Source organism: Mauremys reevesii, linkage group 6 (genome assembly GCF_016161935.1).
Source record: "Mauremys reevesii isolate NIE-2019 linkage group 6, ASM1616193v1, whole genome shotgun sequence".
Classification (NCBI taxonomy): domain Eukaryota; kingdom Metazoa; phylum Chordata; order Testudines; family Geoemydidae; genus Mauremys; species Mauremys reevesii.
Genome location: NC_052628.1, coordinates 45,086,156 through 45,110,375, shown reverse-complemented (window position 1 = coordinate 45,110,375; position 24,220 = coordinate 45,086,156). Strand labels below are relative to the sequence as shown.

The 24,220-nt window shown below is 40.7% G+C and overlaps 2 protein-coding genes across 4 annotated transcripts in view; one reads left to right on the top strand and one right to left on the bottom strand.

The window, feature by feature from the left end:
- The first annotated feature begins 317 nt into the window (after positions 1-317).
- Positions 318-3,427, top strand: MED18 (mediator complex subunit 18). The gene is made up of 3 exons (XM_039543023.1): positions 318-544; positions 1,718-1,803; positions 2,731-3,427. Exons 2-3 carry the CDS (start codon positions 1,731-1,733, stop codon positions 3,282-3,284), a joined length of 627 nt encoding a protein of 208 aa, XP_039398957.1. The 5' UTR covers positions 318-544; positions 1,718-1,730; the 3' UTR covers positions 3,285-3,427.
- Positions 3,428-7,126: 3,699 nt separating this feature from the next.
- Positions 7,127-24,220, bottom strand: part of CERT1 (ceramide transporter 1) — a 153,394-nt gene continuing 136,300 nt past the window's right edge. For 2 of the 3 annotated variants that reach the window (XM_039543017.1, XM_039543019.1), the window contains 7 exons: positions 21,835-21,930; positions 16,856-16,988; positions 16,668-16,738; positions 15,026-15,154; positions 14,415-14,544; positions 11,587-11,723; positions 7,127-10,105 (listed from right to left, as the gene is read on the bottom strand). In XM_039543017.1, coding sequence (XP_039398951.1) covers positions 11,596-11,723; positions 14,415-14,544; positions 15,026-15,154; positions 16,668-16,738; positions 16,856-16,988; positions 21,835-21,930 — 687 coding nt within the window. In that variant the 3' untranslated portion in view covers positions 7,127-10,105; positions 11,587-11,595. Of the gene's footprint in view, positions 10,149-11,586; positions 11,724-14,414; positions 14,545-15,025; positions 15,155-16,667; positions 16,739-16,855; positions 16,989-21,834; positions 21,931-24,220 lie in introns of all 3 variants that reach the window. The other variant, XM_039543018.1, reaches the window with a different exon arrangement.

Sequence of the window (24,220 nt, the reverse complement as noted above, 5' to 3'; positions counted from 1 at the left end):
ATTTAACCTTACCGAAAACTTAATTTTCGCCTTTGAATAAAGAACTGGAGGCCACCAATAAGGAGCTGAGAATAAGGAACCAACTTCAGCCTCTTCCTGTGTGCCCCTGGCTGGGCAAGAGCTGGGGGGTGGAGGGAAGAGAATGTCTGCCCCCGGCTCGCCGGGCGGGGGGAGGAGCTGAGAAGCGCGTGCTCCGGGCTCGCCGGGCGGGGGGGGGAGGGGCGCGTGCTCCGGGCTCGCCGGGCGGGGGGAGGAGCTGAGAAGCGCGTGCTCCGGGCTCGCCGGGCGGGGGGGGCGGGGCGCCAAGGCCACGCGCACACCTTTCTCCGTACCCAACAACGCGCAGACGACGCCCTCGCCGGCCTCGGCGCGCGCAGGAAACCCCGCCCCGCTCCCTCAGCCCGCTTGCTGCCTGGAGAGGGGGTGGTGCGACGCATGCGCGCTCGGGCGAGGGAGCTGGTCGGCGGAAGTGGGGCTGTGCTGGGCCCGAGCTTTGGAACAGCCCGTAAAGCCGGGACCCCCGTCCCGCCCCGCCGCCCTACAGGTGAAGGGCGGAGCGTTCGCCCTGCTCATGGGGCTCCTGGACCGGCTCCCCCGCCCCGATCCTCGTGCCCTGCCCGGGGCCGGCTGCTGCCCTCCCCGCTCCTTTGCTCTCTTCCCCGGGGTGGCTCCTCTGCCCGCCTCCCCGCGGCAGGGTCCCCCAACCCCGCCATCCATCCATCCATTCATCCATCCTCCCCCCCCCCGCGGCAGGGTCCCCCCCAACCCCGCCATCCATCCTCCCCTCGCCCCCCCCGCGGCAGGGTCCCCCCCAACCCCGCCATCCATCCTCCCCTCTCCCCCCCGCGGCAGGGTCCCCCCAACCCCGCCAACCATCCTCCCCTCTCCCGCGGCAGGGTCTCCCCAACCCCGCCATCCATCCTCCTCTCCCCCGCGGCAGGGTCCCCCCAACCCCGCCATCCATCCTCCCCTCTCCCCCGCGGCAGGGTCCCCCACCCCCGCCATCCATCCTCCCCTCCCCCGCGGCAGCGTCCCCCAACCCCGCCATCCATCCTCCCCTCTCCTCCCCGCGGCAGGGTCCCCCAACCCCGCCATCCATCCTCCCTCTCCCCCTGCGGCAGGGTCCCCCAACCCCGCCATCCATCCTCCCCCTCTCCCCGCGGCAGGGTCCCCCAACCCCGCCATCCATCCTCCCCTCCCCGCGGCAGGGTCCCCAACCCCGCCATCCATCCATCCATCCTTCCCCAACCCCGCCATCCATCCTCCCCTCTCCCCTTGGCAGGGTCCCCCAACCTCGCCATCCATCCTCCCCTCTCCCCGGCGCAGGGTCCCCCAACCCCGCCATCCATCCCCGCAGCAGGGTCCCCAACCCCGCCATCCATCCATCCTCCCCTCCCCACGGCAGGGTCCCCAACCCCGCCATCCATTCATCCTCCCTCCCCGCGGCAGGGTCCCCAACCCCACCAACCATTCTCCCCCCCCCCCCGCGGCGCACCTGCACCCGGCGCCTCCGAGGTGGTTGTAGCCAAGCCGCACCCGGTTGCCCTACTCGCTCTGCAAGTTGTACCCATGGGGCGCCCCTCATTGGGACGTCGGTTCCCGTACAAGGAAGGGCAGGTGTCTGTCCCCCCCCACCCACACACACTCTGGGGGGGGGTCTCCCTGCGCCTCAATACCTGCTGTAGTCATGGACCTGATTTCTTTGTGCTTCATCTAGGGAAATCAAAACCATGGAGGCCCCACCTGTTACCATGATGCCTGTCACTGGTGGCACCATTAACATGATGGAGTATTTACTCCAAGGTAAGGCTGGTGAGAAGATGGGTTTGATTTCACGTCATAGTGGCATGCTGTCAGGTTCTTCTGAAAACGCGCAGCTTGCCTGTCCCGAAGTCATTCCTGTTTTTAACGTTGTGAGATGAAGGGGAGAGGGGGAATAGGAAAGAGAAGAAAAGACTTTACCTCAATCAGATCCTAAACTAGGGAGGTCAGACTTCTCTTGTGAAAGACATTGACCTTTAGGGCTAAAACTCTCCAGAAACAGGCCATCTGTCTCTGACAGTGCACTGACTCCCTGCCTCCAAAAGGAACTCATGTGAACACCCGCTCCTTCACACCGTTTCAAAACTCCTTTTTGGTGCAGAATATTTGGTTACTTAATATTTGTTTTGGGCTTTGCGGTTTCCCTTGAACTTTTTGGTTCTGCTGCAAATCTCTCTGAAAGCTTTTGTGACCTTCTCCTGTGTAATTATTAACGTTATTGGTATCTCTGGGCTGCTGTTGTAGCTACAGTCTGGAGTATAGACACTGGAAAACAGCACTAATGTACCTGCAACTCCCAGTTGTTGTGTAGGGAGAGTGGTCCAGAAATTAGGACTAGTAATTAGGTTTTTTTCTTGACTGCCATTGACTGACTGATCTTGGGCAAAGTCATTCAACTGTTATACTCCTCAGTTTCCCTTTCTATAAAAAATAAAATGGGGAATAATACTTTTGTAAATACTTTGATTCCTAGCTGAAGAGCACTGGGTATGGTGGTTCCTGCAGCTTTTGCATCCTCTGCTACTTTTTGAAAAATGAGTTTGGATGACCATTTGTTTTTTTTTGTTGTTTTTTTTTAAATGGTGAAATGATTGGGGTATCCCATGCACTGGTGGATGAAACCATGCAGTCGTAAGGGCAATAGTAGACTACTCATTGGTGAAATAATGAACTTGTTCTCCTCCCCAGGAAGTGTTTTGGATCAAAGCCTGGAGAGCCTCCTTCACCGGTTGCGTGGTCTGTGTGACAATATGGAACCTGAGACATTTCTGGACCATGAGATGGTGTTCCTCCTGAAAGGTCAGCAAGCCAGTCCCTTTGTCCTGAGGGCACGGTGCTCCATGGACAAAACTGGCGCACCTTGGCACTTGCGCTATTTGGGACAGCCAGAAATGGGAGACAAAAACCGCCATGCTCTGGTGCGCAACTGTGTTGACATTGCTACCTCAGAGAACCTTACTGACTTTCTGATGGAGATGGGCTTCCGGATGGACCATGAGTTTGTTGCCAAGGGCCATGTGTTCCGCAAGGGCATCATGAAGATTGTAGTGTACAAGATCTTCCGCATCCTGGTTCCAGGAAACACTGATAGCATTGAGCCCTTGTCTCTCTCCTACCTCGTGGAGCTGAGTGTTGTAGCTCCGGCAGGACAAGACATAGTTTCTGATGACATGCGAAACTTTGCTGAGCAGCTAAAGCCCTTAGTTCACCTGGAGAAAATTGACCCCAAAAGGCTCATGTGAGTGAAAAGGACTTAGCAAGTATGTCTAGTGCCTCTTTCTCAGTGGTCCTGGTGACCAGCATGTAGACCCACTACTTCCAAAATGACTCTTGCAAGAACTGAGGAGATTAAAAGGTTTTGTTCTGGTTTTTTGGGGATAGTGCAGAGGTTGTCTCTGGTGTGTTTTGTCACTGCTGTAATTGACAATTGGATCACTTTTTCCCCACTTAATGTTCCTCTTTATACAGATCTACCATCAGGGTTGTCATTTTTGAAATGTACTAATTTGGAATTTTCTTATTAAGAATCCTTTTAAACAGCATGGATAGAAACATTTCTTAATGTCCTTTTACTTCATATTAGTGTTTCTACTTCCATATTAATATTAATAAGGGTCTTACTCGTAAAGAGTGAACAGACCTGAGATCCAAAGTATTAAACATGCTTAGGTTCAGTCCTCTTTCTCACTGCACATCTCTGGCTGCTGCCTCTTCAGTTGCAGCATGGCTACTTCTATTTTAATAGCCTCATCTTGCAAAGACTGTAAAAGAGCATGTTCATGAGCTTCATCCCTCAAGTGATGTCCTAATGTTACTGCATGAGACAGGAAATACAACTAACTGTCTGCACAGTGTTGTCAAAGAGGAGCACATCTTTTCCTGCACTATTTTTTTTCCCCCCCAATCAGCACTCTTAGTTTTGTATCTGCTAGTGTTACAAGTAACGCCTAAGATGAGAATGAGTTTTTCAAGTAAAGGTATACCCCTTTAAAAAGTATAGATTTTAAAAGCCAATTTCCTTAGCTATGTCACGACCTGAGGTTTTCAAAACTGAGAACTCTCAAAACATAACTTACTTTTAATAGTGTTTGTTCTATGTACATCACTGTGCTCCAGGGATGAAAATAATCTGGTCAATTTCTCTTGTTTCTAGTCAATTTCTGTTTCTGCCTCTTACATATTTGTAAAATGCTAGTAACAGCTTGTAGATAATATTTAAAACAATGTTTTCAGTGGAATTTAAATAATTCTGTACATCTAAGGTTTTTCAGAAAGTCAGTTTTAGGAAAACCAAAATTTTTGGCCCCAAATTTACCTCAAAGTATTGCCAGTTGCAGTTTTTTTTTTTTTTAAAGTCATACACCCTGGTGCCTGACCCCTCTGACTGTGTTAAATGATAGTGAAACAACACCTGGGGTTTGTGTACTCTTTACTACTAGAGCAATTGTTGCCTCCAGTTTTCTGCTGTGGTAAAATTGGGGGCATTAAAAGACTTATGACCAGTAGGTGCCCAACACTCTTAATTGAGTATCTTGGTGGTTTTAATAGGTGATCTGAGCTGTTCAATTAAATAATTCCTTATTCTATGCCTCTGAGGTCTATAGTCAAACAATACAATAATTGTCAGTACAAATATGTAATTTCAGAAAGGTCTTAACCACCCTCTCCCAGGGCTAATATTTATGATAAAGTACAGTAAATCACTTACAATTGTCATTAATGCTAGTAAAGATATAGGTTACATGTAAATGTTTCCTAACATTCTACAAACCTGCACAGAGTAATTATTTCACTATTAACCTGCAACCACCCTTGCCCTAGAACTCCGTTGTAGTGGAATGGTGTACAGCAGGGGTTCTCAAACTGTGCTGGTGGAAGAATAACAGGACACTGCTCGGTGCACCAGGGTGTGGATAACGAGGCAGTGCCTGGCCTGATCCTCCAAGCTTTGAGTGTAGAAATCCAATCATAGGGAAACCAAGAACTCTGTGCCAGATGGAATTTCAGGATTTAAGCAGTGTTGCCTGCCTGCCCACACCCTGCTTTGCTGAAGGTATCCTGTTTTCTTTTCTAAATCACACACAGGCAAATAGATCTGGGCAGTGAAACTAGTGACCCATAAAACTAGTACAAAAATGAACAAGCAAAAGGCATCTTATTCCATTATCAGAACATATTTGTTTAGGAATTAGTTACCAGCTCCCTTGTGACTGGCATGACATCCATTCTGCACCAGCCAAGACTTGTCTGTTGAATACTTAGTTACAAAAGAAAACTACTACCCACTCCACTAGGCAGTGTTAGCAAATGAGCATAAGGGGGCTTATTTTCATAAGTCAGAATGTTGCTGGAGGCATCATCTGTTTTATGGCAATTGGATGTGTAATTAATTTGTGCTGTTAAAATGTTGCCTCCACCTCCAGTGCTGCCCTGCACACCATGTTGTCACCATGTCTCAAAGAGGAAGTTCAACATACAATGTATGTAGCGAACTAAGGAGTAAAGGAACCTGTCAGGATACCAACCGTAAAACAGAAGTTTATTGGGGGGGGGGGGGGGAGAGGAGAGGAGAGCAACTTTGTAAAGTAACAGCTTACATAACACCACCTCCCACATCCTTGACTAGCCATTTTCCCAGCTTTTAGGGCTTCAGAACGACCTAGCAGTGTTCTTTCTTTGAGCCAGTGCTCTCAGATGGGTGTGGCTAGAACAGAGGTGGGCAAACTACAGCCCGCAGGCCCCTCCTGCCCAGCCCCTCAGCTCCTGGGCCAGGAGGTTAGCCCCGGGCTCCTCCCCTGCTGTTCCCCCTCCCCCACAGCCTCAGCTTGCTCCGCCACCAGCGCAATGCTCTGGGCCGGGGGGCTGCGAGCTTCTGGGGCAGCGCAGCTGCAGAGCCTGGTCTGATCTGGTGCTCTGTGCTGCGCAGTAGCAACAGCATGGCTGGCTCCAGCCAGGCAGCACGGCTGTAGAACCGCCAGCCATCAGTGCTCCAGGCAGCGCGGTACAGGGGCAGGGAGTTGGATAGAGGGCAGGAGAGTTCCAGGGGTGATGGTCGGGGGAAGGGGTGTGGATAGGGGTCAGGGCAGTCAGAGGGCAGGGAACAGAGGGGTTGAATGGGGGCAGGAGTCCTGGGGTGGGCACTCAGGAAGGAGGAGGGGTTGGATGGGGTGGTGGGGAGCAGGCAGGGGTTCTGGGGGCAATCAGGGGATAGGGAGAAGGGGTGGTTGGATGGGGCTGTCAGGAATGAGAGGTGGTGTTGGATGGGGGGGCAGTCAGGGGTCCGGGGGGGGGGAATCAAGGGGGTTGGATGGAGCAGGAGTCCCAGGGCAGGGAGTGGATAGGGGGCAGTGGCTGGGCCATGACCCCCTCCCCTAACTGGCCCCCCATACAATTTCCGAAACTCAATGCGGCCCTCAGGCCAAAAAGTTTGCCCGCCCATGGGCTAGAAGGTGCAATTGATGGGAAAAACAGTTAAACAATCACAGAAATCCAAACAAAATGGTAACCAACAAGCAAAGTGCTTTATGTAAAACAGTTGAACAGATCTTGGGTCTCATTCTTGGGATTGAGAGAGTTGCACTTGGCATAGGACCAAGGAGAGGGCAAAGAAAGGTAGGTTTAAGCCTGTAGTCCCCAAACTGCGGGGCATGCTCCGCTAGGGGGACACAGAGGAACATTTAGGGGGGGATGGCTGGGCCAGGATCATCTTGGCACAACTATAATATAAATAGAACTCTCTAGTTAAATACAAATTCAAAATAAGTTATTTAAAAATGTCAGATTTAAGTATTTTAAAATTCTTCCCCCACTGAGAGTTTAAGTTATCAGTAAAGAGAAAAAGTAAACCAATATCCTTTAACATGCCTCAGAGGAAGATTTATTTTACAAATCAATCCAATTTATCTTTGGATGTTTCCACTAGGTGGCCACAGTAAATGAAAAATAGCTACTGTCCTACAACAAGCTAATTTCTTAGACCCAGGAATGAGAAATATGCAAAGGTTTGGTTGTTTTATTAAAATGCTATGTATGACATTTTACTTCTTCAAAGCACTAAATGTTAAAAATAACTACAAACCAGAACTATTTTTCATAATATTTTAATACTTTTCACTTTTAAATACTGGTTTTAAATTTGTGATTGTAACATGGAAGAGCCAACTTTTAATTTTTAAAACTTATCAGTATTATAAAGCTATCACAGAACAAACAGCCACACTCTACACACTCAAGGTACTCAAAAGTATGATTCATGTTTTGAGTCTGTGGATGAACAGTGGCAATTCAAATACAGCTTAATCTGTAAAACTGACAAGAATTCTGGTGAAAGATTTTTACTGGACAATTTGATTAGTTTAAAGAAAATCAACAACTTCAGATAAACCAGCACATCCCAATTAGGTAAAAGGTGATTTCCTCTCAAAAAGTGCAACGGCATTTTTTCCTAGAGAAACTTATGAGAAATTATTCAGATTCAGAAAACTGTTGAACCACCTCTTTTCCTGATCCCCTCATCACCAATAAAAACTGTATCTAGTCATGGAGAAGATCTAATTTGGTGACAGATCCAGGTTCCCAAGATAACAGAAGTTAAGGGACACTAACACATTTGAAGGTGAAGATTGCTGCATTCTCTGAATAGGCTGAATTAAGAAGAACTGATTTAACTTACAAAAATGACAATCTAGAGTCAGAGGCTAGTGCTCATCAACAGTACCACACACATATGGTTAAGGTGACATTAACTGGCAGAAAAAAGGCCAAGTGTTGGAGGAGGAAGGAGAGAGACAACATAAATGCAAAAAAGGTTTGGAGATCTCTTCTGGAAGAAAGGGCATAATGGATATGCAACATACATTTACACAGCATGAGAAGAAGCCTAAGCTTTTATTTGAAGGGTCAGTACTTATGACTCTTGAACCCGCAACTCTTTTCATATTCAGTAAGGAGCTTCTTTTACTTCTGATTGGGCAGGGCTGGCTGTAGTGAAAGACCAGTGCTTTATCTAAGAGTAAAATGTATTCTTTACAAATAGTATCTTTAGTGTAATTTTATTTACAGAATAAATTGCAAAAGTACATCACATTTAGTGCAAATGCAACTAATGATATTAAGATTTATGTACTGCTTTGTAAACTTTCCATACCTTTGTAAAATAAAGCTATCCAATTAAATTAAGAAACAGTTACTTGCCTGTGTTCGATGATAGTTACCAGAAATGGCAAATAAGGAGTTAAACATTTGTATTTTGGGCATAAGACTTTTTGTAAAGTTCCCATTAGTGGCTATGGTCAAGGAATCATTTTTTAGTTGATTGCAAAAAGATGAAACATTTGAGGTATAAGAATTTTTTTTTAACATCGTTATATAAAATGCTTACTGGTGATGTAGTAAACATGTACAATTTTAATCTTATTTGCCTTACTAGCATTACCATATAGGCACTTTTCTACATATTCAAATCATGAACAGAATTATTCTGTAATAAGGCATATTCCATGCACACCATTTAGAGAGAGGCAAATAAAAGAGGAGAAAAGTTTTATAGAGCATGAAATCTACATGTATATGTGTAACCATATGTTATGTGTTTGTACCTCTTTATACAGAATAAAGACTAACAGACACAAGGAGTAATTCACTTACAACATTGTGCAGATATCAGACATTTATCAGCCAACTCTTCATTAAATTACTCTTTTGTAGTTATATCCAGGCACCTGCAACACTATATTAAATAAGACTTTCAGCTTTCTTTTGAAAAAAATATATCTGAATCTTATGTTTGACATATACAAGTTAGTGAAGTGCCCAAGAAATGCCTCTGAATAATCTCCACCTAAAAGGCTGCCAGGCGAGATATCTGCTCAAGTGAGTACTACTCTCTGCCCCCACAGTCCACTCCTCATGGCTATTTCCAGAGATCAAAGGCAGGCAGATATTTGCATTCAAGTTCTCACAGCAACTAAGGGGAACTTTTCATTTAGAATCTGTGGATTCTTATAGCTCTGTTAAGTTTCTGATCAAGTAGTAAATATTAACGCAACTCACATTTTCTACACATATCTCATAGTGTGGCTTTAATGAAGAGGAGTACAAAAATGTGCAGGACCAGGAAATAATGTACTCGCTTTTACTTGCAGACTGGGAATGTTGTTCTATGTAGTCCAATTTGCTTTAATAAATATTACAGGGTACCTTCTTGCACTTTCACAAAATCCACATGTAACATAGCATGGACAGACTACTGTTGTAGTTTTCAGGCACAATCTCGCCCTCTCATATAGAATCTACCTAGAAATTTCTGAATCATGTTCAATAAATTCTGTAGCACATATTACATAACTAAAAAATACAATAGAAATATAAAGATATCTGGGAAAAAAATAAAGCTTTTCACAGTCTTCCTCCATCAGAGCCAAAGGTCTTCACAGGAGTAAGATAACAGAAAAGGCAAAGTCATGTGGATATTGACAGCCCTCAATTAAGAGACATTTTACATAACAAGATGATTCAGCAGCAATGAACTATGATTATACAAAGCAAAACAAAACCCCTGCCCAAAGGTCACCTAGACTTTACTGCAAACCTGAAAAAATACCACCCACAGGTTTTTGTGCATATAAAGCACATACAGTATGCTATATGTGCATTTGTCTTTTGTGCTTTTTAGACATGCACAAAAACAGAAAACCGTATGTGTGTCTTGAAGGGCCACAGTAAACAAAAGCTTTGCAAATTGTTTAAAATTGAAGCAGTAACCCAAGTTGGTGATTCAAAGTTGTATTTTTTTCTCCTCTAAAGCAAGCAAATAAAAATATATCCATATACATGTATCAATACATGTATTTATAATTACACACTGATTCAGCAAGGAGAGCTAGCAGAAGACAGCTAGTGTTAGATGTTCAGCCTCACGGTGCTGCAGTATTTCTTCACTTCAGAACACAAAGCCTAGGACTTGGGCCACAAAAAGACTGTAGATCCTACGTTCCAGCTTGGAGCCTTCAATTTGGTTTATTTCTCCAACATGGAATGTTCACACACAGTCTTGTTTCAATCACTGTAGAAGCATGGAAAGGACATAGCATAATACATTTAGAACTCTAGTAAGAAAATGAGAAATAGTTATGAAACATTCCAAAAGCACAATTTAGAAACAATGTCTTGCCTCCAAATTTTGCTTGTTTGATCATGACAAACACTTGAGTTTTTAATGATTCACATTTTCAGACAGGCCTTCTGTAACTAAATGCAACTGAAGTAAGTTTTGAGCTAGAAACTATAGGGACAAACTACCACTACCAAAGAGGATCAAATGACCCAGACTTCCAGAATTTTGTACACTGAATGAAACCTACTCAACACAGGCAACCATGAGAGATTGGGACAGCAAATAGGCAAAAACCCTCTGTCAACCCTCCATAATATCAGAACTGCCAAATTCTGCATAAACTGCTGGCACCGGATTGTTTTGACATGATTTACACATAATGAAGAATACTGAAGCGTACTGTATAATCTAAATCAAATACCATAAGAGTACATACTAAGATCTTCCAGTCAATGAAGGCCCAAGTCTGCTAGTAATATTGCCAGGGCTACCCTGAGAATGACTGAAACTGGGTTAGCACATAGTTTTGTTTTTGCTGATGTTTAACACATGCCATTTTTTAATAAATAAACTATATCTATGACTGAATTATGTCCATAGAGACACCATCCCTATACGGATACATATATGTTATAAAAAAGACAGTAAAAACCCAAAACTATACCCACCAGAACCCTTGAGTAGTAACAACAATTCAGATTGCATTGGAACCATTATAATACATCCTAAAACATGGCTATCCTGCCAACTAGGCAACGTAAAAACGAGATTGTTCAGTCAAATCCTGTGATGGACATATATCAACTATTATGTTATCTCAAAGTTCCTGCTTTAACTATTAGGTGGCCAACACCCCAAAAAACACCCGGATAAACTCCTACAGTTTGAATGACTACATTCTGTTTTTACAAAAATTTAACATAATTTTTACTACTCATTACACTGCATTATCTTATTCTAAAAGACCAAATACTAAACAGTTTGATTTTGGCAACTATTTGAGGAAAGGCCAGTGCTTGATCCTTTCTACCTGCATTTCTAGTTTGCTAAAAATATAAAATATACATTTTTATAATATGTCAAACTGTTCAGTCCAATATATCCTACGCTAAACCAAGATTTTCACTTAACTCAGAAAATCACCTATAATGCAAAAATACATTTTTAAAATGTACACAAAGACTTTATATTTTTTGTAGGAACTCAACTAATTGTATTAACCTTATTATTTCTTTATGCATGTAGAAAATACATTGGTTTATTAACAACTTCGCTTTAGCTTGTAGATCAAAATATAGATTACACTCACAATAGCTGTGATAATTACAGTAATAAACATCTCTCTAGATTGTCTAGCTTTTTTGTTTGGATTTTAATATGTAGAGCAATGTATACAGAAGCCAAAACTCAACAAGAAGTTGAGCAAGTACCTGTCAATACTAGAAGAAAATAGGCTTTCCTGCTGTTTTGTCTTGCACGTATGATGTAAAACGCTTCAGGAATTTGGGATACTCTCGTTTTGCCACTGCTCGTAACACGGAGGCTGGTGCCCATCCCCCAGGATTCACTAAAAATAAAGAAAGAACTAGATAAAAGCTATACTCTATAACACACATACGGCTGGACTAGTAAATGCTTAACACTAATTTGTAGACAAAACAAATTACTGGTTTAACATTGACTATCCATCCCTTTGCATCCAGAGTCAACATTTCTTGATAACTACTAGTTCAACAGCTATGAGCATCAGAAAATCTGTACTATAACTCAAACATTCAACATTTGTAATTTAATATTGATTGAAAGAATTATTTCAGTTTACTGGTTATACAGAACCACAATGTGTCACTTAATAGCACTCTTGCTTCTGAACTAGGTCAGGCTCAAATTCCAGATCAGGATTTGGGATCACACCTAACACTGAGACTGTAGATGCAGTATATAATTGACACTGTTTACAGCTTATCAGGAATGCAGTACAATATTAGGGCTGTTGCTTCATTAAGTGACACGCAGAGGGGAAAATACAACTCCTCAGCTTTGACCAATTTTGCTTCTTTTTGGAGGGTGATGAAGGCATGAAACGTTTTTTTGTCTTGTTTTTTAAATTATATACAATTCTGCTTGTTTTTTATGTGAGAAAATCATGTCCTGTCTAGCCTGGAAGGATGTAGTGCTGATCCTGCAATAGGATCCACATGGGCTGACCACTGAATCCATGCAGGGCTCAATGAAGTCAATGGGACTATGCATAGATGCAGGGGTCCACCTGCATGAATCTTCTTATAGGATCAGGTCGTACAGCAATAGGAGTCTACAAAGTGAAAGCTGAGCAACTGGGAATTTTAGTCAGATTGTTTAGCGTTTGCTTTTAACAACACTAATATCACTTCTTCTAAACTTTTCATATTAAAACTCAACATTCCCTCACCCTCCTGTTAGGATGAATGCTAACAAAACACATCCTCAGACATTCATGAGGTCCTCTAGCAAAGCTGAGAAAAAACAATTAGCATTCCTGATATTTTTAAGGTAAAACAAAATGGGGAAAAGTATCTTTCAGACCCTCTTTGTACGTCATAAAGCAGCAGAAAAGGGCATGAGCCCAGATTTTAAGACAATTTGCAGTCCATTTTTAATCGTATCATCCCTTAGGAGAAGCTGTTAAAACAGTTTCTTTTTCCCATCTTTGGTAGATGTCCAAATGGAAGACTATAATCTCAAGGCATTTTTCAGAAAGAACAGGAGATAACTCCAGTGTCCTTGTCAACATTTTCCGTTTCAGAAATGTATTATACAAAAGGCTATTTGATTTATTGCTGAGCACTCAATGGCTGTTGTATTTGCCTGCACAACCACTGCACTCTCAATGTTTTACTGATGACTTTATGAATACTTTATAATAAACAGAGTCCAAATAGATCTCTTTGGTCCTATGTACTTCTTTTCTGGAGCCATACAACTTGTCAGTGTCTGCCACTTTCTGCACAACTGTGCTTCAGAAACTAAGCTCTCGTTACAAAAAAGTTTCTAGCCCTTGTGGTTGCAAAAACCTTCCAAACATGAAACAATGCAGCCCCAAATATCCCCTACCCAGCTGTCAAAATCTCCAGCTTCCCCCAACATCTTCCAATAAAGAAGTTACAGTATTTTAAATACAATATCCCACAGCACAATGACAAATAAATATGTAGGGTCAGCACAAAATTAAGTTCAGCATCACACTAACACAAGGAATACTGATTTAATTATTTTCATATTTCATTAGATTTATAAATGGAGGTAGTTATTGATGCTTCAAACTTGAAGTTTCTACAATACTGAAGTTTCTGCTGCAAAATTCAGATCAAATTTGCCACAAAATACTTGGGTGGGAGGGGTGTCTTCATTTATGAAACCCAATTATAAAGAATTTAATACTAGATTTACCTTTTCTTATTATTAGTACTGTAATATATTTAATATTCAGATGTGCAGGTAACTATTGAGTCTTCACTATGCTATTAAATAGTGGGGGTAAGAATGTTGAAAACATGAAAGATATATATGCTAGTTAGAAATGTTCTGCACGTCCATAAAAGTGGCAGACTGTTACACGGTTCCCATATTACTCTTTTCAAGCAGGCCTCTGAATGTGTGTATTTGTATAGGGATTTTAGTTTACTGATGATGTTAATCTTATATCTGGCTGTTGAGGATTTTGGTCAGCATGGGCATAAGTGGTCACTCTCAATTTCTACTGAAATCTATAGCCTAGCTGCTTGGGAATGTTTACCAGCTAAACACAATATATTTCCACTGTTTTAGCTAATTACTTTGAAAGAAAGAAGATTTTACACCTTTATTACCAGCAGCTTCTCCTCAGCCTAGCCAATAGGTTGTTTACGGAAATAACAGACTTGATATCAAAAGATTAATAAACGTACACTGCTAAAGAAAGTATGATGTATGCCAATCAACCCAAATAGGGCAGCTGAAACGGCTTTTTGCCAACATTCGCTTTTTCTTTTTCTATATTTACGATTGTGTGATGCAACACATTTGACGTTTCTACTGTTCTCCCAACCAATCACACAGTGACTGTTGGAATTTATTGGTGACTGTGGCACCTGTATTACATCTTTTTGATTTAGACTAACAGCTGGTTCATAGATGTTGATCTAAAAATAAGTTTAGCAGAAAACACTGAACTTTATTTTTGCCAGCAATCACAACCCCTAGATGTAAAAAAATGCTGTATTGAAAAATGTGTACGTACCATTAGCTACATATGTAATCTTGCATAGGATATTGTCTCTGCTTATTTCCTTGTTCCCTTCGGGTGGGCTCACCAACGTCTGACAGATCATAGCAATGTTTATTTTGGCACGAACACATCGATTGTTCAGCTGCCAAGAAATTAAACATTTAATAAGCATTAAGCAAAGTTTATTTCCTCTATCAGCATTTCTAACATCTGAAAGTCAAAATATTAATTATTTACATTACAGTAATGCTTGGGAGCTGCAATCAAGATTTGTGCTAGGCACTGCACAAACAAGTAATAAAGATGACAGTCTCTGCCACCAAGAGCTTACAGTCTAGGTGTCAGACAGGATATGACGTTTGGATGAAACAGAAAAAATGTAGTAAGGGTGAATGGGAAGGGAAATAATAAAAAAACAGAGTTGAACTGAAAAGCACAGCTCTCCACTTGTCTAACCAATACTAGAAAGTGATGATTTGCAGGCATCACGGCAAAGGTGGATTTTTAAGGAAGCATTTAGAAGAGAATAAGGTGACAGCTTTATGAATTGTGATGCATTTAAGATTTTGGATTAAAAAAACTTCTGAAAGCACAGTTTGATAATATTCAGAGGAATTACTTACAGGGGCACTATCATGTTCCACAGAGAAGTTACAGACAATCCAAGTTTCAGGATCATTTTCACTGAACGCCGGTATCTTTCTAATAGCAGACAGATATAGCACATCCCGCTGAGAAGCTGGCCACACTCTCTACAGGGAGAGAGTAGTTGATCGTTAAAAAAAAAAGTTAAAATATTTACTGCCCAGATATCAGCCTAAAGTCATCAATTATAAATCTGGCAAATTATATGGCCATAGCCCTATTATTGTAGAGAAATTCAAGTTTGACAAAATCAAGTGGAAAGTTTCTTCAAGCTAGGTAACAGTTGATAATTCATTTCTTTTTTCAAAATATTTGAAATGGGATATAAGCTATTTCCAGCATTCTTATGTTTGGTTCCAGTGCTAAATTTATTCTGCTCATGTCCATCTCTGTTGGTCTGATTTTAAAAAATGGATAACGTTTTTTCGGGTTCTATGAAAAGAGATGATGTGCCAGCTCACACAACAGGTGAGTTACCCTATAACAATAAAAAGTATAGGCAGCTGCTTCAGGGTTTTCCAACATCAGATCTAGGTTTTGTATGGTTTGGTGTCTGAGTCACCAAACCGAACTCCATGGTATATGTATACATAAACTTGTCCACCATTAGTAGGACTCCATAGTTTTTAAATGTTACTTACTGTTCATCGCAAGAACCATTGACTCAGTAATGTATTATGTAGGAACTGTAAGAAGAGTATGACAAACTATGCCACTTTCCAAGAAAAAAAAAGTTTTAGAAGCAGAAAAACAACAACAAGATAGAACGTGGCATTACAGAAGTCACTTTCCTGATATTTTGTAGAAATACTGGCAATCAACCTCTTTAGAGGGCTTCATAATACCATACAGCTAGACTTGCAACACAACCCCATAAATAGTATATTATTCTCTCATGGCAGCTTTCAGGCAAAGTGTATTATTGGTAAAGTTGGATCCAAGAAAAAGAATTGTTCTGGATCTCAGCCATCTTAAAGTTTGTTCAGGATTTTGATTCAGACTCATCTCCAGTAATCAGAAGCTATTAATGTTAAAATGTTCAGACCAGACTCTGTGGGTAGCGTGTAGTACGAACAAGCATCCTGACAAATGTTTGCATAGGAACTAGTTAAACAAGATTTCAAAGTGAATATTGTACTTGTAACACATCAGTTCAGAACGTAACCTCGTCAGTTCTCTCAAACTGTGTGAGGTCAGCTATGGTCAGGACTACCTCAAATAAAAAAAGTGTTACAAGAAGTGGTCTTAATGACTCAGGACTCTTCCTTGGGGTCAGTAGCATCCAGTGCTCTAACATGGCATTAGGAGACACACTAATGATGGAGGTGCTATTATTTTAAAGAGATGTAAAAGAAGGCTTGGACCCTAAAGTCTTCATGACATACATGCAAGTCTAAGAGTGATAATTCTGCCATCTTTGTTAAATTCCAAATTGAGGAAACTGCAATTGGGTACAGAATTCTTCACTTCCTGTCCTAAACTTTTGTATAGTGCTGTTAAACAGCTGCAATGTTTCACGATAGAGGTGACTATATTTAGTGACTGGTATAGCAGTTTATATATAAGTGCTTTGGGATCCTTCTGGATATCAGGTGCTATATAAATGTAAGATATTATTACCTTGTGTGTCTGGTAAATGATGATTGCGTTATCTGCTAAAGTTTCCACAACATGGAAATTTTCAATGGTTGCTAAAAATAAAAGAACAAGATCAGTGTACAAGCACAAACATACATAAATTAGGTAAAGGTTTTAAACAACATTCAAACCAACAGCCATGACTTTAAAAAAAAAAAGTGATTTCTTACTTTCCCAATCATTACGAACATCAACATTCCAGAAGTACTGGCAGACCTCGTGTCCCGTAACGCCTTTGACTGCATGTGTGGCTTTCAAAGGATCTAGGACTATCCCATTTTCTTCTACCTCTCTTCTGTACACCTTTGGGCAAATACAAAATAGCACAAAAGAAATGCACAGTGGAAAAAGCCAAAACTGCTTTGAATTTTTGTTGTGCTTCATCTTGAGAATCTAATTTGACAATCCATTTAACATAAAGTTACATCAAACAGCAGTAACAATGACTGAACAATCCTAGGCAAAGTGGATTTTTTTTAAACCATGCAATTTGAACGGTTTAATATTTTATACAAAGGCTATGTTTAGGAAGGAAATATTTCAGTCATTAAAATAGATAATCAAAGAATTTTAGTATGGATACACAAATTCGACTTCTTAAGGTCGAATCCACAAATTCGACTTAAGTAGATTGGAAATAGTCCTGTAGTGTAGACAAGCCCAAAGAAGCTAAACATTAATATCATCCAGTACTTAAATGGGTAAGAGAAAAATTCTGCAAGATTGCTTTTTCATGCTAATGTGCTGGATGCAGTACTAAGATTAAAAGAAATAGTTAAAGGCTTCCCTAACAGCAGAGGGAAATCCATAGTTACTGCAGATCTGACTACAACTTGGTGAATTGAAGGGAGTAAGAGAGGGAGAGAAAGGGACAAGAAAAATGTTATTTCAAAATATATCATGAAATACTCAGGTGACCTGCAGAAAAAGAAAGCCAGAGTGAGCCCTGTCTTATACTACACTCAGTGTTACCTGAGGACCTGACAAGGATGTCCCCACTAACCAGGTTTTCTAGGATATTCACCAGAGAGATGTTTTTCTTTAATCTTTAAAAGTTGATAGTATAGGATTTGAATTACTGTAGTATCTATGTGCTCCAATCTGGATCACACTGGGCTAGACACTATACAGGAAGTGCCATGAAGTCATCTGGCTGATTCCAGGTTTCCAGAATTTTGTGGAAGTCATTGATACAGGAATATTTCGCTGTATTACTGAGCCAGTCCATTATAATTTTTTGTACATGGTATGTTTTTCTAACCTTTAATTATTAGAACAAGTATTTCATCTAATAAGAGGCACCTTCAGAGCTAAAGAAATATTGCCCTCCAATTTTGTGGTATTTGTGACCTTTCAGAATGGAGCATTCTAGGATATCAGCTGACTTGAACTTTTGAGGACTTTGAGCACTTAAACAGAAATTTGTCCATTCAAATCCTGTTATTGATATCCGCTCCACCATAGTATCTGAGCACCAACCAAGTACCTAAAGATAAAGTATCCCTTTTGTAACAGGTAGGAGTAAATTATTGATGAAAATTAAAGTTTTCGATGTTTTTCCCCCAGAAAAGACAGGGGCCAATGGGTGAGTGAAGTCAAAAATAAATTTTACATTTATTTAAATGTGTTGAGGTTAGTGGCCATTTTTACCTCTGGCAGAAAGTTCAAAGCCTTGGCTCCATTCCTGTGAGAGTTCTATTTCTTATGCTCAAGAGTTTCCCCCTAATGAAGAACACTTTCACTCTTCAAGTGGAATAAGATCCCAATGAAAGGTCATGGATATGTATGGGGAAATGACCTCCAGAAGTCAAGGCCAATTTCATGGACTTTAAGTATCAAGACAGTGACCTTAAACTAGATTCTGTTTTCAATAAGAAGCTAACAAGCCCAATGGTGTTTTGCTCACAGCAACTTGTGTTGCTTAGAACAGGTGCTGCATTTTGTACTAGTTTAGAGTTTTTTTCGGGGAATCTGGCTTCATTCATAGTAAGAGAGACATTAATTAAGCCTGGAGGTCATGAATCTATGGATCACATAGCCAGGTCTGGTGACTCACAGGATAGGGTGAAATCTTCTGGTCATCTACAGATGAAAATGGGTGTGTCCCCCCACCCCCCACCAGGGCTATCTGCATATCCGCTACCAGTGAGGAGTCCAAGAGGACCTGAAGGCTGCAAACTGCCTTAATCTGAGAGCAAGTGCCCTAGACAAGAAGGAAACGTCAGAGGAAAGCCTCCTTCTGGAAACTAACATTTAATAAGCAACGGTGAATGTCCCAACCCTGAGCATGGTTACAGGAGGGCATTTAGTACACATTAATAGAGTTAACTCAATTTTCATTTCCTTTTTGAGGTTCACCATTAAAAACAGTTGTTTTCAAACAGTAAAAGCTGATGCAGTGACAAGACATAGAATAGCATGCCATTCAGTTTACACATTTTAGCCAGCTCTGAATTGACTGTACATTTTGTGCAAATACTCATTAAAATCCTTAGCTTTTTATAGAGCTTTGAGGACAAATGTTTAAAGCTCAGCACATGAAACAAACATTTGGTTTATCTGGTTGTATGTGCATACCCTTTTCAAACTATTTTTTTTGTTAATGGCACACAGTGTGAAGGCCTATGATAAAGTATTCTTTATTTAACTAACATTCTGATACATATACTTGAACAGCAATAATTATATTTCCTAAAGCTTTAGAAAGGAAAAAAAGTTGCAATTTTGGAGTTATGAAATGGGAATGTCATATATGTCTATTTTTCACTATACAATTACACCTCTATCCCGATATAACGCTGTCCTCGGGACCCAAAAAATCTTACTTGCGTTATAGGTGAAACTGCGTTATACCAAACTTGCTTTGAGCCACCGGAGTGCGCAGGCCCCCCCGGAGCGCTGCTTTACCACATTATGTCCGAATTCACATTCTATCGGGCTGCGTTATATCGGGGTAGCAGTGTACCACAAAAAAAGCAGGAATTATGTTTATTAAAATAAATCCAGCGTTTGTATATTCCTAAACTGTTTGAAAAACAATGCCAATTGACTATCTACTGGTAGTCTAACAGGGAGTTCAGGTTTCTCACTTTGAGCCATAAAGAGGTCAAACGTATGACTGAGACAGAACTGATTAGCCTTAATGAGGAACAAGTACCCTCTCAAACGATCTTATTCAGTTGGTGTAGAAATATTATTAACAGGACTGTTGCATGTAAGACACTGGAGGTAAATGTCTGACTCTACTCAGGACTGGTGAGGCTCCAGCTGGAGTACTGTGTCCAGATCTGGGCACAGCACTTTAAGGACAAACTGGAAAAAGTCCAGAGGAGAGCAACAAAAATGATAAAGGTTTTAGAAAACCTGACCTATGAGGAAAGGTTAAAAAACTGGGCATGCTTAGTTTTGAGGAAAGGAGGAGGGGACAGGACTGGATAACAGTCTTCCAGGATGTTAAGGGCTATTATAAAGAAGACACTGATTAATTGTTCCCCATGTCCACTGAAGATAGGACAAGAAGTAATGGGCTTAATCTGCAGCAAGGGAGATTTAGGTTAGATATTAGGAAAAACTTTCTAACTTTAAGGGTAGTTAACCTTTGGAATAGGCTTCCAAGGGAGGTTGTGGAATCCCCATCATTGAAAGCTTTTAAAAACAAGTTGGACACACACCTGTCAAGGATGGTCTAGGTTTACTTGGTCCTGCCCCAGCGCAGGGGCTCGACTCAATGACTTCTCGAGCTCCCTACCAGCTCTAAATTTCTCTGATTCTATGACACCAGAGGTAAATATATCCAGATCCCTACATCTAGAAGAGGGGCTTGTACACGTGAACATTTTGTAGCAAGCTGGGGTGTGAACTAGCACTAGCCTGCTGCAGACTAACTGTCCATGTGGACCCTATGTACATGGGTCTTAGGAAGGAGAGGAGGCCAAAGCCACCCCACACGTTCATCCAGTGATAAATTGCATTCACAAGCTGTTTCCAAATGGTCCTGCTCTAAGAGGGAGCTACTTCCTTGTCTTCTTCCTCCTGATAGCATTTCAGGCATCACTGTACATCATTTTGATGGATCCAGATGGGCCAGATCTGAGGATCTCTGGACTGTCAGATCTATTGCAGATGAAAAATTACCTCTCCATCCACACAGAGGCTAACTGAGAAATTCCTGAGGTGTCCCACAATAAGGCACCAGGACTTCCAGTTTTCCCAGCAATGGGGGTTTGGGAACATGCCTGAAGGTGGCAGACCACAGGGTGGAACAAACAGAGCCACAGGTCTCTGCATTCTTTTTCTATCTTCCTCCTGGGAAAGATGAAGGTCTGGATCCAAGACAGAATGCACTGGGGATAACTGGATCCAGAGGGAAGTATGGAGATCCAGTTCTTTGTGGGGACCTTATAGGGATCCTAGGAGAAGGAAGCATAATGTATTCTGGCCTCTTTTTCCTAACAAGAGAAGGCAAAAATGATTTTGAAACTGGGGCCATCCGAAATGTTCACATCCTTCCAGGCATGTGCTTGGAAGGAACTGAGCTCCCTATGTAGAATTGCCTTCAGAACGTCAGTGCTGCTGAGGAGAGGGGTGTGTGACAGAGCTCTAGCTGACACTGCTAGAAAAAGGTTCTACTGCAAGGCACCATGAAGCATAAGTATGTATATGCAAAGCAATTTGAAGAAAAATAATTTGTTAATGCCCTTTGAGATAGTTCCATTTCAATGAGGACTAGATTAAAAAGCAATAACAAAACTGTTAATGCGTGTCAGCACAGTCCACACAGTTTGTCCATGACAGGCTAGTGTGGGGTAGATTCTCACTCCAGCTAGCCCAAGCCAGTCTAATATGGGACCTTCAAGACGAGAGGGTGATAAAGGAAAGTGACCTCCCTCTGCAAAGGAACGAAATGTCTGGTATAAAGTTATAAAGAATACTGTGTGTACTTAAAGATATAAAATGGTTATCCTTGTATATCTCATCGATAGTACCTTACTCCATTAGTCATGTTTTAAATCAATGTGACTACGTGTGGAGTAAAGGTATCAGAATATGGGTCTGTATCAGTATGAACATGATAGAGACAGATTTCAGTGTAACATTTTATATAAATTCAAAAATGTTATAAAATATTGTGCAACACAATTTTATTTACCTTCATTTCACCTTCTTCTACTACCAACTGCCAATTGGCATCTCCTCCTACATCCTGCAAAGAGTAAGTCATGTGATTCTGCACCATCTCTTCCACCTTTAGAGAAAAAAAATGCAACATTTATAAAGGTTCCTGCTACCTCCTTGCTTGCACATTCAGGGCACTGTACAATTATATCAGAAGCCACTATAAAATACTAGCAATAGATTAGTACATGAGCTGGACATAGACAATGGAACACAAAACCAGTGAAGGTTAAATTAGTAGAGGCCTTGCAGCATTCAGAACCAAAAGCAAAAGTCATCCCTAATAAAATGAATTCTTCGCACAAGCACTTCCCACCCATCTCCATCTCTCTCTCCCACCTGCAACAGTTGAATAATTGTACTAACTATTCAAATTTTTACTTCTACCTATGGGGAAGGAAGAGAGATTACCTCTATTACAATATTTAAGAAGTGCTCTAATCCTACAGAGATAGTGGCCATTATAAGTACCTAGATAAACAGAATCACACTGAAGTGCAGGACTTTTTTTTGATCATTTACACTTAATGAAGAACAGCATTTAGGAACCTGAGCAATAAAGAAAACAGCTCAAAGCCACTAGTTTTCCACTCTAAAAGTTAATCCATATTGTAAGCATTCAGATGTCCCAAAAGCTTTATGGGCTGCAGTGAAGGAAAACCAAGTATGAGTGAGATGTTGAACATCTACTATTCTGCATTTGCACAAGCTGCTATGGTCTTTTGATTGCATTCTGGGGTGATGATTGATTTAAAGGGATACTGTCAAGTAGTTTAATCGCCAATGGGTTTGCATTCCATAAAATTAAAAGATGAATTAATGAAGTTTTTGCATCATCTTTTAAAAATATTTTAAACTTTAAAAATCACTGTTTGCTGTATGTGAATTACTGTAGTCTTTAGAAAAATGTATTTGATAGACATCAATCTATTCTTTAAACTACACAAATACTACCATATTTGTACTCCATCTGTCTGAATGAAAGGCATCCTTTAGGTATACAGCTGTGGGGTATGAACAGGGTTTAAAGGGTCCCTAAGTTTTCTATACACATTTATAGTGTCTGCCCTGGAATGTAGGTGCCAAATCCTTTCAGATCACATTTCCAAACCTGCTGTTTTTCAATTGAAATTATAATCTGCGATAATTATGGAGGAAAGAAGGAATATTTCAAGTTACTTCACAGATATGTTTTATAACATGGCAGACAAGTTTGCTTCAGTTTGTGTGTAACTTAACAACAAGTGAATACTCAAAATAGATGTTTCAACACCTGCAGATTACTGTGTAATTTGCGATGTCTGCCTGAATCCTACAGAGGTAGTGACTAAAGGATGTTTATTTAAAAATATATATCTTGAATAAAAATTAAACAAGGTATTACATTGTATACTGCTTAAAATACCAGACATACAATAATGAATAAAATTAGCAACACTGAGGCACAAATACCTTGTGTATGATGTAGAAAGATATTTCTTTATACACAAACATATGCCACTTTATCAAATGAAGTATATTGTAACAAGTTTAAGTGGAGGAACGAGCAAAGGAATATATATTAATGTGTTTTTCTAATTTGCTTGAGATGGAAACAAATATTGTGTTTATATTTCTATTTTAAAATAATGAAGCCTTTTTTGTACTATGTACTTTCTGGGCTGTACATTCAAGATTAGGAAAGGAGGTAATTCTACCCTGAATCACACTTTAAAAGTTAATCCCCTCAAACAAATAATGAAACACTAAATGCAATGAAGACTATATTTCATGGAAGTTCAGTGCTGGTTTATAGATGTTCTGTGGAAGCAAAATAAGTGATATGGGAAGGATGAGAGACCAGTCCAAAGTTTTTGTTAAAACTGACAAAGAAAAGTTTGTCTTCCTTTCACTTTATAATTCAGGCAGGAAGGCCACCCTCTCTTAGACCGGGGCAACATGTTTCCTAGACATGATTCCTCCCGCTCTCTTCTTTCCAGGACACCGTTTACAACCTTCAAGTGGGCAGATTTTCTAAGTAAAGGATCTCTAAAACATCTGGACACAAAGAGACTGCTAGGTGATTGATAATTAGTGAAAATAATTGATGAAATCCTTCTAGAGTAATGGAAACCTTACTGGCTTAAAGAAAATAATTAAGCTAGGCCAAATTAGATTTTTTTAAAAATAATTTTGATGGATAACATTGATGTTATTTTTAGCATTTTTATTTTTTTTTATCCATTTAACTTTTCACAGTTGTGGGAAATTGGGGGGCTAGTGTCAAACTATTATTTAATGACAGTAGATGTTGAGATTCAAAAACTTAAAACTTTATAACTCTTAAAACACACTGTATATTTTGACATGTGATATTGACA